At 29.8% G+C, this 13,175-nt stretch overlaps 3 protein-coding genes across 7 annotated transcripts in view; 1 reads left to right on the top strand and 2 right to left on the bottom strand.

The window, feature by feature from the left end:
* The first annotated feature begins 2,609 nt into the window (after positions 1–2,609).
* On the top strand, positions 2,610–4,386 carry LOC101511164 (serine/threonine-protein kinase BLUS1). The gene has a single exon (XM_004486775.4). The coding sequence runs from the start codon at positions 2,610–2,612 to the stop codon at positions 4,191–4,193; it is 1,584 nt and encodes a 527-aa protein (XP_004486832.1). The 3' UTR covers positions 4,194–4,386.
* Positions 3,563–9,360, bottom strand: LOC101498778 (uncharacterized). 4 transcript variants are annotated; one of them, XR_012162624.1, is made up of 7 exons: positions 9,229–9,360; positions 8,948–9,013; positions 7,896–7,967; positions 6,141–6,257; positions 5,237–6,057; positions 4,767–4,852; positions 3,563–4,567 (listed from the first exon to the last, which is right to left on the bottom strand). XR_012162624.1 is itself a non-coding variant. In XM_012714958.3 (6 exons), exon 5 carries the CDS (start codon positions 6,027–6,029, stop codon positions 5,256–5,258), a length of 774 nt encoding a protein of 257 aa, XP_012570412.1. In that variant the 5' UTR covers positions 6,030–6,057; positions 6,141–6,257; positions 7,896–7,967; positions 8,948–9,013; positions 9,229–9,360; the 3' UTR covers positions 4,641–4,852; positions 5,237–5,255. The 4 variants fall into 4 exon arrangements, 2 of the variants coding, with proteins under 2 accessions (XP_012570412.1, XP_012570417.1); XR_012162625.1 differs by having other exon boundaries at positions 5,334–6,057; XM_012714958.3 differs by lacking the exon at positions 3,563–4,567 and having other exon boundaries at positions 4,641–4,852.
* Positions 9,361–10,261: 901 nt separating this feature from the next.
* LOC101511475 (beta-galactosidase 17) overlaps positions 10,262–13,175 on the bottom strand; it is a 13,604-nt gene continuing 10,690 nt past the window's right edge. For both annotated transcript variants that reach the window (XM_004486776.4, XM_027331522.2), the window contains 8 exons: positions 12,338–12,525; positions 12,183–12,254; positions 11,889–12,038; positions 11,698–11,748; positions 11,449–11,620; positions 11,211–11,356; positions 11,000–11,065; positions 10,262–10,565 (listed from right to left, as the gene is read on the bottom strand). In XM_004486776.4, coding sequence (XP_004486833.1) covers positions 10,455–10,565; positions 11,000–11,065; positions 11,211–11,356; positions 11,449–11,620; positions 11,698–11,748; positions 11,889–12,038; positions 12,183–12,254; positions 12,338–12,525 — 956 coding nt within the window. In that variant the 3' untranslated portion in view covers positions 10,262–10,454. The remainder of the gene's footprint in view (positions 10,566–10,999; positions 11,066–11,210; positions 11,357–11,448; positions 11,621–11,697; positions 11,749–11,888; positions 12,039–12,182; positions 12,255–12,337; positions 12,526–13,175) is intronic.

The following is a 13,175-nucleotide window of genomic DNA, read 5'->3' as shown; positions in this document are numbered from 1 at the left end:
TGAGTTTTAGTTTTGACCAACCACAACCTAAACCCATGTACAACCCTAAACCACGTGCCTCTAAAAAAATATGTTTTTTTTATCCTCTTGGGCCTTAAATAAATATGAAGTTGCATTGGTATGGCTAAGGCGTAAGATTTCACATTCTAAATTTTGGAGCGGAACACGATTCTTTTATTAGAATAAAAATTAAATGCAAGATTATGATACATATATTTAGAATACGAGCAAAAATTGGGGCCCTGTCCCTTTCCGGTCAACAAAAACAATAATACAAACAAATGTGTATCTGAAATTGAAAGAAGGACTTGTCAGAATGTGAATTAAACTTTCTATAATAAATATATTCGGATAATTTAATCTTTTCATAACTTTTAAAATTTAAATTGGTAAATAAAAGTTAAATAAAGTAAATAAATTTAAATATTATTTTTAAACTTTTAATTTTAAAAAAAACTGATTGTAAATATTTTATTATATAAATAAAATTAATAATAATAATAATAATAATAATGACATGAAAAATATTTTATCCAATTTACTAACATAACATTAGGTAAGTGTCACGTCATTAATTAATAATGAGAATGTTATATCATCAAAAATAATGGAACACAATTTTTTTTGCAAGAATTAGTTATTAAGAAGACAAAAAAACTAATTTTAAAAATAAAAAGATTAAAATTTCATTTTGAACAAAATAAAAAACTAAAAGTGTATTGAAGTCAAATTAATTTGAAGTGTCCATCCTAATTTTCTCTCATCACCAAATTCAAGCCATAAAGACGATCATATACAAAGAAAAATATTAAAATTATACTATATATAGAATCAGAGAAAGCGAATAAATGAACTGTGGAGATTTCAATGAAGCACATTTAGTAGTAGTTTTTAGTTTAATTTAATATTTCTAAGGCTAGATAATTAGAGCCCATTTGTTACAGATTTTTTTAAAAAAATAAATATTTTTTTTATTAAAAAAACCCACTTTAAAGAGTTTTTATTTGTTTTGAATAATTTTTCATAAAATATTTTTTTTTATAAATGAGTCTAAGTTAAAAAAAAAATGAATTTCAATACTGTAGAAGGAAAAAACAATTTATACTTTTTTAGTATTCACTAATAGATAATATCTAAAGTAAATTACTGAATAACAATTTTTTTTTTGTAATGCATAAGAAAAAACCTTAATTAATCTCATGGAACTCATTTATTTGGGGGTTTATGAAATGCATGGGATTGGTGATAAAGCATTAAGAACTGACGAGATGATAAAAATAGGTGCCCAACTTTTCCTTAGAAGGAAGGACCATGGACTCTTGATACAAAAGGAATTCCAATCTTATTTGGAAATGGGTTAAACCAAAAAACACACAAAGCACTTTGAGTTTTAATGTGTCTTGACCAACAACTCTTGTTTGAGCCCATAACAATGAATTTGGATGGTCGGCTCCATCCTCTAACACTTACTTAAAAGTACTATTGAATTTGAACTTTTAATGAAATCAAAGATCTCAATTTTTACTATTAAATCATAAAATTCATAAAAAATTCGACAATTCTAAAGACTGGAGCATCTGCTATGAATTAGATATAAATTAACTCAAGTTATAGTTATTTGTTAATTTATACAATTCATTTTTTAGTGGATGTAAAGGTAGTTAGCTATAACAACATATTTTTTGAATATTATCTAAAAAACATTTTTATAATATAACTACTATTATTAACGATTAAATGAAGCAACCTCATTTTACCTAACATAAGACTATATATTTTTCTAATAAAAAAGAGAAAACTACAGAATTTTAAATAACATTTATGATGAGAGGATGATATCCAAGTTATATTTAATTCTTTAACTCCAATAACACTAATTAACAACCTACCGGCTACGAAGCCAAACTTTGTCATTTACTACCATAATAAACTGTTAGAGTTTAATAAAAGCTGATTTTGAATCCTATGAAACACTAACTACTATTTTGGAAACTAATGCTTGAAACAATTTTATTTTGCAATTACTGGCATCTCTCTGTTGATGATGACAAAAAAAAACTGAGTTTCTAGTAAATAATTGAGTTTGTAAATGCCTCCAAGTCCCAAACTAAAATAATAAAATAAAAAGCAAACTAGACCAAACAAGAGTTTTGCTCTGCAATCATATGAACATAAAAGTTCTGGATTCCCATTAGAAATTCATATCAGTTACCTAAAAAAATCTACAAAATATTAAAAGTATTTATTTATAACAATAGTTACTAGTATACATCATTTTTGTGATATTCACATGCATGGTTTCATAGCCACTAAGAGAAGTGAGACATAAATCACCGCTGGCTTACCATAGTACCATACTTTCTTCTTTTTTCATCAACCTTCACAAGAATACTGCCACTCATCAATTCATTTCTACATCCACCCATCAACAAACCATTTCATTCATCTTTTTATATACTAAAAATTATGTCAATTGATATATTTAGTATAAAATTTAAACCAAATAAATAAACTTTTGTTGACTCAACTTCTTCTTATATATAGGAGTATTTGGTAACACCTCTCTCACACACACACACTCTTTTTCTTAACTTCCATCATATATTTCCATGGCAGCCAACATAGCAGAAAGGGTGCATTACCCATTAGACTCATCCTCATACAAAATCATCGATGAGATCGGCGCCGGAAACAGCGCCGTCGTCTACAAAGCACTCTGCATCCCCATAAACTCCACACCAGTCGCCATAAAATCCATAGACTTAGACCGATCACGCCCCGACCTCGACGATGTTCGACGTGAAGCAAAAACTTTATCACTTCTGTCTCACCCCAACATCCTCAAAGCTCACTGTTCCTTCACCGTCGGCCGCCGTCTTTGGGTGGTTATGCCGTTTATGGCCGGAGGTTCATTACAATCCATAATCACTCATTCTTTCCAAAACGGTTTAACTGAAGCATGCATAGCCATTGTTCTGAAAGACACTCTGAATGCTCTTTCTTATCTTCATGGTCAAGGTCACCTTCATAGAGATATCAAAGCTGGTAATATCCTTGTTGACTCAAATGGGTCAGTCAAACTTGCTGATTTTGGTGTCTCAGCTTCAATTTATGAGTCAAACAATAGTTCAGGAGGAGGATCAGTAGCATGTTCTGCTTCATCTTCATCTTCTAATTCTACTTCTTCTTTTATGTTTACTGATTTTGCTGGAACACCTTATTGGATGGCTCCTGAGGTTATTCACTCTCACAATGGTTACAGTTTCAAAGCTGATATTTGGTCTTTTGGTATAACTGCTTTGGAGTTAGCACATGGAAGACCACCACTTTCTCATCTTCCTCCTTCTAAGTCAATGATGCTTAATATCACTAAGAGGTTTAGATTTTCTGATTTTGATAAATATAGTAAAGGTCATGGAGGTAGCAATAAATTCTCAAAGGCTTTTAAGGATATGGTTGCTTCTTGCTTGAATCAAGATCCTACTAAAAGACCTTCTTCTGAGAAGTTGCTTAAACACCCTTTCTTTAAAAACTGTAAAAGCTCGGATTTTTTGGTGAAGAATGTGTTGCTTGGATTGCCTAGTGTTGAGAAAAGGTATAATGAAAGCAAAGTTGTGGATCCAAATTCAAAGGGTAGTGATGATGATGATGAAGATCCAGGGATGCAGGGAAATGTGAAACAGAGAAGAATTAGTGGTTGGAATTTCAATGAAGATGGGTTGAAACTTGAGCCGGTTTTCCCAAAGGATCACTGCAGAGATGATGTAGTGAAACAAGTTCGGTTTGAAGAAGAAAAAGTGATCAAAGAGCATGATGTTGTTGCATCAGGAACTGTGATGGAACCAAAACCGAATACTTCTTCTGATGTGGTTGATCATGATGAGTCTCTTGTGGTGGAAAAAGTAGGTAGTAATATTGGAGGAAGGGTTGTGAACAACCGTGAAGCTATGTTGGGAACTCTGAATGTGTTGAAAGGGAGCTTGGAACAAGAGTTGGGACAAGTCAAGTTTCTGATGAATCTAATTGGTGGAGAAGAGATTCATGTGGCTGATAGTGAGGAGCAAATGGTGCAGGAGATTTCTAAGTTGAGAACAGAATTAGAAGTTGAGAGGAAGAAGAACTTGCAGTTGGAGTTGCAGCTGGAGAATATCAAGCTTCACCTTTCTTCTGCTGTTAATAGTCCTAAAAGTTAATTTGATCATGTGCTTTTATAATTTCTCTGAATAAATCGTTTGTTTGCAATGTTTTGTAAGTTGTGTACATTTGCTTTTATATATGTGTGTCACATGTGTGTTTCTTAAATTTAGATATTCTAGTGAAGCAGATGAGGGATCTATGTAACCGTTGTGAAGAATCTAAACTCGTGTTAAAGAATTTAAATCTCTAGTAGTTGGTGTAAGATGCAGTATATATTGCAATACCATTGAATATAAATATAAATTTAGATCCAATGATTGTGTAATATATTACAACTTTTAAAGCGACTCTGTAATATATTATATAATATATATTTATGTATTTACCTCACTATATAACAGGAGCTATTATTATTTTAGAAGAAACATTGCTGCGGCCGCAAAAAAAAAAAAAAAACTCTAATCAGTAACATGGCGGCAACATGCAAGACTACAAACTCTAAGTCTAAAAAAGAAAATACTATTCTGAAAATTGGACACAATGTAGTGGCAATACTCTAAGTCTAAAGACTGCAAAAAATAGTAAGAAACTGTGCTAATTTGAAAGAATAAACAAAGTTATTGCTGCACCTTTCCAATCAATGCAGTCGTATACCCCTCTCCTTTTACAAAACCGCATCATCATCATCATTATCACTGCATCATCATCATCATCACTGCATATTCAAGAAAATATTCTATCAGAAAATGTTAAAATTAATGAACAAAACATGATATTAGCACCAGTACAATTAAAGTGACTTGGTGTTAGATTCAATTAGTTGTAACAGACCAAACAACAACAATACTTGGCTTCATGCATGAAATACACATGCATATAAATATACATGGATTTCACTAAATTTATATAAAATCTATATATTTTGGTGAAATCTATGTAAATTTTAATCAAACAAATAAACGCTTTGAAAAGTGTGTTAATCAATGTGATGTTTCTCTAAAAACATATACGGAATATTTTAATAATTATGCCAGGCACATATTAAAAAATACTCATGCAATGAATGCATTAAGATAAAGTAATTCCAAATTTAACAAACCTGGTGCCCTAAATCAATACTAATGATTATCCGAAGAATTCATTTCAGTAATTAAGTCAAGAACGGGTTTCTGATCATTTGCATAATCATCACCAACCTGTTCTTGTTCTTGTTCATCTTCTTCCTCCTTTCTGTTATCCTGCAACGTTAATGGCGACAACGGTATAGAATCGACCCACGTATTAAGGTCCTCTTGTAAAGGAACATAATTTGGATTGAGATTGAGGTTGTTGACATCATCATGTAGTTGCTGTTGTTGTGGTTGTGACATACTCATTTCATCAGCATAATGCTGGTGCTGTTGAGATTGATTTAGTACTTGGGCGGGTTGAGGAATAATATTATTATTAATGATGCCATATTGAGGATGATGATGATGATGACGATTAGCATTGTTATTATGAACTTGGCCTCTAAAAAGAGCAAGTTGTTGAAGGGTGAAAAGAAGCTCAGAATTGAAAAATTCAATCTGAGATTGAAGCTGTTGAATTTGTCCATAACAACCACCAACAGGGTCAAGAGCACGCAAATCAGATTGATACATAATTGTACTCATGGTTGCGCCTCTAAGGTTAGGCGGAACATTCTTGATCATGTTGGTGATTTTACCAACACCAAATAATTTATGGGCATTCAAGAATTGCTGTTGACGATCGTGAGGAAAATATGGTGCTAGGATGCAGGTTGGACCGCACTTCCTACGTTGGTATTTACAAGCAGCACAAGCCTGTGTGGTTCCGTTGCCGTTTCTTGAGTTGTTGTTGTGATTATTGTTATGGTTATTGTTGTTCATGCTTCATGCAGGGCTGCTATTTAGTGCCCTGGGCCAAATAAATAATACTAGAATGTTTAAAATAAGAATCAAATAAATTAGTGGTATATATATAGATGAATAGAAACTAACCAGAACTACACGATTGAGAAAGAAGGAAGGATGTTGCCGGAAAGAGGAATGTCGGTTGTCTTGGGTGATGGCCGGCAATGTCCGGATGGTTTTGGGTGAAAGTAAGAGACGATAGAACTGAGCATAAAAAGAGAAACAAGAAACAATTAATAACCTATTTATATGGCTTTAGTTTTATTAAAAGGTAAAAACCCATTTCAATCTCATTTAATATAATTTATTTTAAGTCGCAACTCGCAACTAGAGTCATAAGATTTTACTAGTTCTAAATCTCCGTCAATATATATCTCTTTTTTTTTTTTTAATTTTGGTTAAAATATCATTCAATATTATACAATTAAATTAAAATATAAAATTATTATTACTATGATAAAAATAAATTGAGATAAATAAATAAATATTTATTAACTAACATATACTTATATTATATTATGAGATTTTCTTGAGATTTTCATACGATAGTTATTTTTTATTGTTTGTTTTGAAAACTTTTAATTTTTAAACTATACTTAAAATATATATATATATATATATATATATACTTTTTTAAATTATTGTTCTAAATGAAATTTATATTAATTTTACAATTATTTTACATATTATGGTATAAATATAAAATCAAAGATCAAATATGAGTATTCATGAATTTCAATTGGGAATTTAATTTTAAAATTAATTAAAATTTATAAATTTACTTATAAGTTAAAAATTTAAAAATTATGGATTTTAATTAAAAAATAATAAATAAAATGTAAGTTAATTTTGAATATTAGAATATATATTTTATATCATTTTAATATAATTCATTATGAATTAATACATGTAATAAAGTGAATGCATGCGAACGAAAACACTCATTTACTATTATCTAAATTTTCTATTGATATGCCTTTTACTGGCTCCTCCCCTAATTCAATTAGTTGCATGGTAAAACAATATTTAATTAAAAAATAATTAATCAGAGGAGAGAGACGTAATCTTAACGGATTCTGTTCTGTGAAGCGCTATTTTTGGATCGCAGTAGGAGATTGACGACATTTTATGATAAATATTTAACAAAGAATTAATCATTATTATTACTCAAAACGGTGGTCAAAACTATATATAGTAGGATTATTGTTGTAATTTTTTATTTTAGTAGATGTAATAAATATTACATCTACTAAAATACAGTAGGATTATTGTTACGTGTTGTCATTTTTCAATGGACCTTTTTTCTTCTTTGCGCGATCTCTATACATACATGTTGAAGGGCAAAAGAAGGAGAGCAATATCATGATGTGGAATTTTAGGAATTGGTCGTTTTTGATGTAATCTTATAATATTTCAGTTTGGAAAGTCAGGTCAAATAAAGATAACTACTTATATTAATTCTGATAAACAAAACAAAACAACTCGCTTCAGCTACGATTTGCTTTCATTTTCTTTTTCTATAGAATACATCACTATCCTCTTAGGTTTATATTTTTTGTTTCATTTTAATCAAATAATTATTAGAAAAATGGTAGGAAAAAATTAATCAAATAAGAGTAATATAATGAAAAAAATAAACTTCAATTGAATACTGTGGAGAAATTTTTATCGATAGAAAGGAGCTAATATATGACTTTTGTTGAGATAGATTTAGAAGAAAAATAAATTATACCAAATAGATATATTATCTTTTGAAAAAGATATCTTTTAACACGTTCCATAGTCTTAATTTCACACTCACTACAACAAAGTATATTTTTAGCAATAAAAAGTAGGAATAACCTGCAAATTTGAATTTATATTGAAACACGCTTGCTTCCAGATAAGACTCACTTGTTCATCCAAAACATACATCTGCAACATGAAACATTGAGAACACTCTCTATGTCATTTTTTCTAAGCAAATACAATATTGGTAAAAAAAAGTTACAAAATCATGGTGGGACAAATCCAAAACCCATGTAAGAAGTCAAACCTATTTAAAGTTACCCTCTCTACGTAACATTTTCTATTTCATTACATTATATAATCACAAGGCTCTTATTCACAAGTGAACATTTAAATAAATAGATAAATTAAATGTTTTTTTTTTTAATAAAATAACTCTGTTAGTAATTAGTGATTAATTTTGTGAGATAAAGGAGTTAAATTCATAATCTCATTGTTAATTCAATGATTATATTATAAGCTATTTTTATAAGTTTCTCCAAATACTTAATGTCATAAAGTAAGTTGAAATAAACTTTTCTAATTATTTCCATAATATTTTAAAATATCATGTAACACCTATACAATCTCTTGCATTTAAAAATTAATACTCCCATGGTCCAAGTAGATGCAATAAAAAAAATAAATCATATTTCTACATGCAAGAAAATCAATTAATGAATGTTAAAAGTAATTATCGAAAAATATATCATCCACTACCTTGAAGATTGATCTGTGTTTTGATAATTTATTTCTTAATGTAAAGATTGGAGAGTAATATGCAGAATCAGTGAATTGACACCAGGTTTTATCCAAGTCATAAGAATTAGAAGACAAAATTTTGTGGCTATTTGGCAAGGAATATAATGAAAAAGGCATAAAAAAACTAGTATTTAAAAGATTGAGAAGATAATCCAATTAAAAAACTAGTTTTGATATTGTTATACAGCAGTGAAAAATCTCAAAATGGTACATATCAAAAAGAGACATTAAATAGGTATCTTCTCCATCCCTAAATATATAAGACTATATAGATTAGTTGATTTCAATAATAACTAAAATTAGAATCCTTCACCAAAGAGCTTAATTAATGTATATATATATATATATATATATATATAGTTTACCTGGAATTAAACTCCCTTCCCCCTTTCTCAAGCTAGCAGCTAGATCACTTTCAACGATAAAACTTTCTGCAAAATAAGAATAGAGACATAATAAAATCAGTATCTGCATTTCGTATACAGGTTAATTCGTTAACCTAAATTTGATAGAATAAGAAAATTTGTAATTGAGAAAAAAGACAACAGAGGAAAGAAAAAGTTAATAAAAGGGCATGGTATAGAATGAAATCAAAATCTGGAAATCAGAATGAATTAAAGAAAGTGTGAACTACAAGAAAACATACTATGTGAATGGAATTGGAATCTTCAAAGAAAAGCAACAATCGTTCAAGAAACCAAAATCACAACATGAATAACAAAATCCACACAGTGCGAGAATGAAAGAAAACAAGAAAGAAATGAAGTTTGGGGATATATCTTACTTGCGTTTTCAAGTGAATATATTCTTCCAATTTCTTTTTCAAAAATTTTAGATGGAACTATTTTGGCGGGTGTTGCTATATCACGCTAACTGTGTAATTGTTGTTAAACGTAAATTTTCACTTTAAAAAAAATTATCTTTAAATTAACCTTTTCTTTTGATTGTTTTGAGTAATTTATAAAAAATACTAATATGTTATTAATATATTATTTTTAATGAGAGAAAGGGGGCAAGCCCCCAACAAGAGACAAAAAATAAATACAGAAATAAAAATTTAAAGGCCTTAGATAAAGCACTCACAATAAATATTGAACTTTGTTAATACAGCAATTGAATTAAAGATTCTAAACTAATAGAACAATCCTACATTTGTTTTTTAAATTTCAAAACTATTAGATAGTTTATCATATAACTTCAATTAAGAATATAATTAAAATATCAAAATATAAATAAAAATGGACTTATTTCAAAAAATAAGTATTGACTACTATATAACTACAAAATGTCAAATTCATGACATTTTGTATGTGTGATCACTTATAGTATATGACCATATTTGAATTTGATATTTGTTGTGCAAAAAGTACTTATCTAACTGAATATTGGAGAATAATATTTTGGATCCTAGACCAGAAATAAAATATTATTATTAGATTGGTTTGCTTATTGACTATTGTTATTCAAACCTGGTATTGGATCGATTTAAACAGTAATTTGACATCAAATAATATTTTAGATCGGTTTGAATTGGAAAACTCCTATATATTAAACATAGTGTGTTAAATGATAAGACAGAAATATCTTTTAATTTAACTAAGTGGTTAAACTTAAATTGTTGATGAATTTCGCTTAAAGAATTAATCTGTCCATTGCATGTAGGATAGAAAGCTATCAACTACTAAATAATAATGTTATGACATTTAAACTGCGACTTTTTTAAGGACTGATAAAAAACGATCCAATCAACAAGTCAAACTTTTGCTTCACATTTTGCCTTACACAGGCATAGCAGCAATGATTGTAAAAGAGAGTTCATAACAATTGCCATACAGATAAACTCTAAACCTACATACATCTTCTCTCCATATGTTACAACTGATGAATGTTATTGTTCATCCCATTAAATCCACATGTGAAGTTTGGCTCATCAACTGTGTGCACCACAAGTTTGGGGTCTGGTGATTCCAACTCGAATATTACCTGTACATTTTGCACCATCAATCAAGTTGTGATTCTCAATGATATTTCCACAAAAATGAAGTTATTAGTATAGCCCCATTTAGAAATTAGTTTAAAATAGCTTATAAACATGTAATAAGCTATTTTCATAAGTTTTCTCAAATGATTTCATAAATATTTATGGCAGTAGTTAGGCTCAAATAAGCCACTCCAAATGGACCCTAATTCTTTTAGAAAATTCAAGTTAATTCACCCAAAATAAAATCAAGTTACTAAATGACACTAGAAACAAATAGATAATGACGCATAGAATTTGAATCTTCCTTGAAGTTGAAGTAACACTTATGTTAACTGATGATGACTTAAGATAGATAAATTCACATTATATATACAATAATAAATGAATGCTAGAGATTAAGATAGATACATAAATCATAAATATTGCCAAGTCATACCAAAAAATTATCTCCTTGCTTAAGGATTGGAGCAGGAACGTAGAGGTTGCACTGTGGTCCTCTCAACTATTAAAGAACCATAAATTAATATTTGAAAGAAAATAAAATCATATAGATAGAGAGATCACTGAGTAGTGAGTATTAAATTAAATTACGTAACATAATTGCACAAATAATTCATTCAAGATCAGGATTTAAAATATTGTTTTACCGGCCAATATCTACCGAGATTGAAGTCATTAACAAACACAATGCCTTTTCCCCAATTTTTGAATGACAAAAACGTATCCTTGACCCGACTTGATTTATCAATTAGGAAGCGTCCAGAATAAAAAGCAGGTTCTTTTGAAGTATTTTCTACAAAAGAAACACTTTGATCACATATTAACGTCATCAATGTAAAATCCAATGAAGTGATGATTGAGCATACTATGTATTTTGTCACATACCAGATTTATTCATCAACCTTTTCCTGGAAGTTGATATTTCACCAAATGCAGAATATGTAGCCTGCGTGATGGGATTGTAATTTGGAACTTCATTTAGATTGTGCAATGGAATAGGGAACATTTTCCATCCTTGCACTCTATTCCCATCCAAATAAACAGAAGACAGAATGCCCTGTAGAAGTTGTGACATAGATCAACCACTTTACAATCAAACTTTTAGAGAAGCGTCATCATATTTGTGAATTTTACCTTCCTATCGAAGATGAAAGGCCCGTAATTTACACGACCCATGTTTTCAACCTACATAGGGTGGGAAGAATAGAAAACTTCAAAATCCCATGAAATATTAAAAGGAGAAAATCTGCAGCTCAAGTGCTGACCCTCCAAAATATTTTATTCTTACATAAATAAATAAATAGGAAAAAGAAACAGGTATATACCAGAATATATAAGTTGATGTTAGAATGGCATTGAAATTCAGGGAGGCTGAGTTTTTTATTCAACCATCTTTCCACACTACCAACATAAGCTGGTCTTGCACCCGTTCTTTCAGAAGAGCATGACATAAATACCTGAGCTCTGTCATGCACCTGCATATTTCACAATTCTAATATTTAGAGAAGCTATATTCTTCTAGATAGATAAGACATTCTGTAAAATTTATCGAGTAGCAGAAATACGATGAAAGCAGCTAACAAAAATTATGAGAATTAAGGAAAGTATTCAAATTGCACCTTCGGTATGGACAAAATTCTGCCGCCACTCCTTGCTTTGTATTCAGTGACATACAATAAGAAACCAAAAAACTGAACACGCATGCATCAAGCTTCAATAATATACCAGTTAGAGATCTTGTATCAGCAATTCAGCATGAACAGCAATAACATACCTGGCCCACATTCTCCATTGACATCGGATTTTTTGATTCAAAAGCATTGGAGGAATTGGTGAAATCAAACATATCAAATAATGAAGATTGTCTTTGTAAGTGGATTGGCCCATATGTTGCCTTTTCAGTATTAGAGGGAATAGATGGAAGGGGTTCAGAGCTATATCGGGCTATAACCCTCCGAATCGCTAACATAGATAAACACAAAGTTAAAATTTGCTTGTATGGTCATGATAAAATTGCAAAATTAATAAATAATTGAAAAAAAAAACAGAAGGAAAAATAATATTAGTTTGGGTCATTGAAAAGATATTCTGCAGTAACTAATTTACAACATAACTTAACATTTAATATGCCAGTATAAAATTTTACTTGTATGGTCATGATAAAATTGCAAAATTTAATAAATAATTGGAAGAAAGAAAAAACAGAAGGAAAAATAATATTAGTTTGGGTCAATGAAAAGATATTCTGCAGTAACTAATTTACAACATAACTTATCATTTTATATGCCAGTATAAAGTGATTAGAGTATAAACATTATAGACTATAAATTCCTCATAGTACGTTAAAAATTGTTGGAAGTGGTTGAGATACCACTTTGACTAGAGGTATGCCAAATTAGTCCTGATAAGGCTTTGGCAATCCTCAACAAGCTTGCTTTTCTTAATGAGTTAGGCCCAAATCCAACCTCTAAGTTTGTATCAAAACCTGCCCTAAATTTTGCAGATATTCAGTCCCTACAAATCTCACGCCCCAAATGTCTAGGACCAAGCGTGAGAAGGTGTTGAAACTTACTTTGGATAGTGATATAGCTTGAACAATGGTTATAAGTGGG

This window comes from Cicer arietinum, chromosome 1 (genome assembly GCF_000331145.2).
Source record: "Cicer arietinum cultivar CDC Frontier isolate Library 1 chromosome 1, Cicar.CDCFrontier_v2.0, whole genome shotgun sequence".
NCBI classification, from domain to species: Eukaryota; Viridiplantae; Streptophyta; class Magnoliopsida; order Fabales; family Fabaceae; genus Cicer; species Cicer arietinum.
This window is presented reverse-complemented; position numbering and strand designations above follow the sequence as displayed.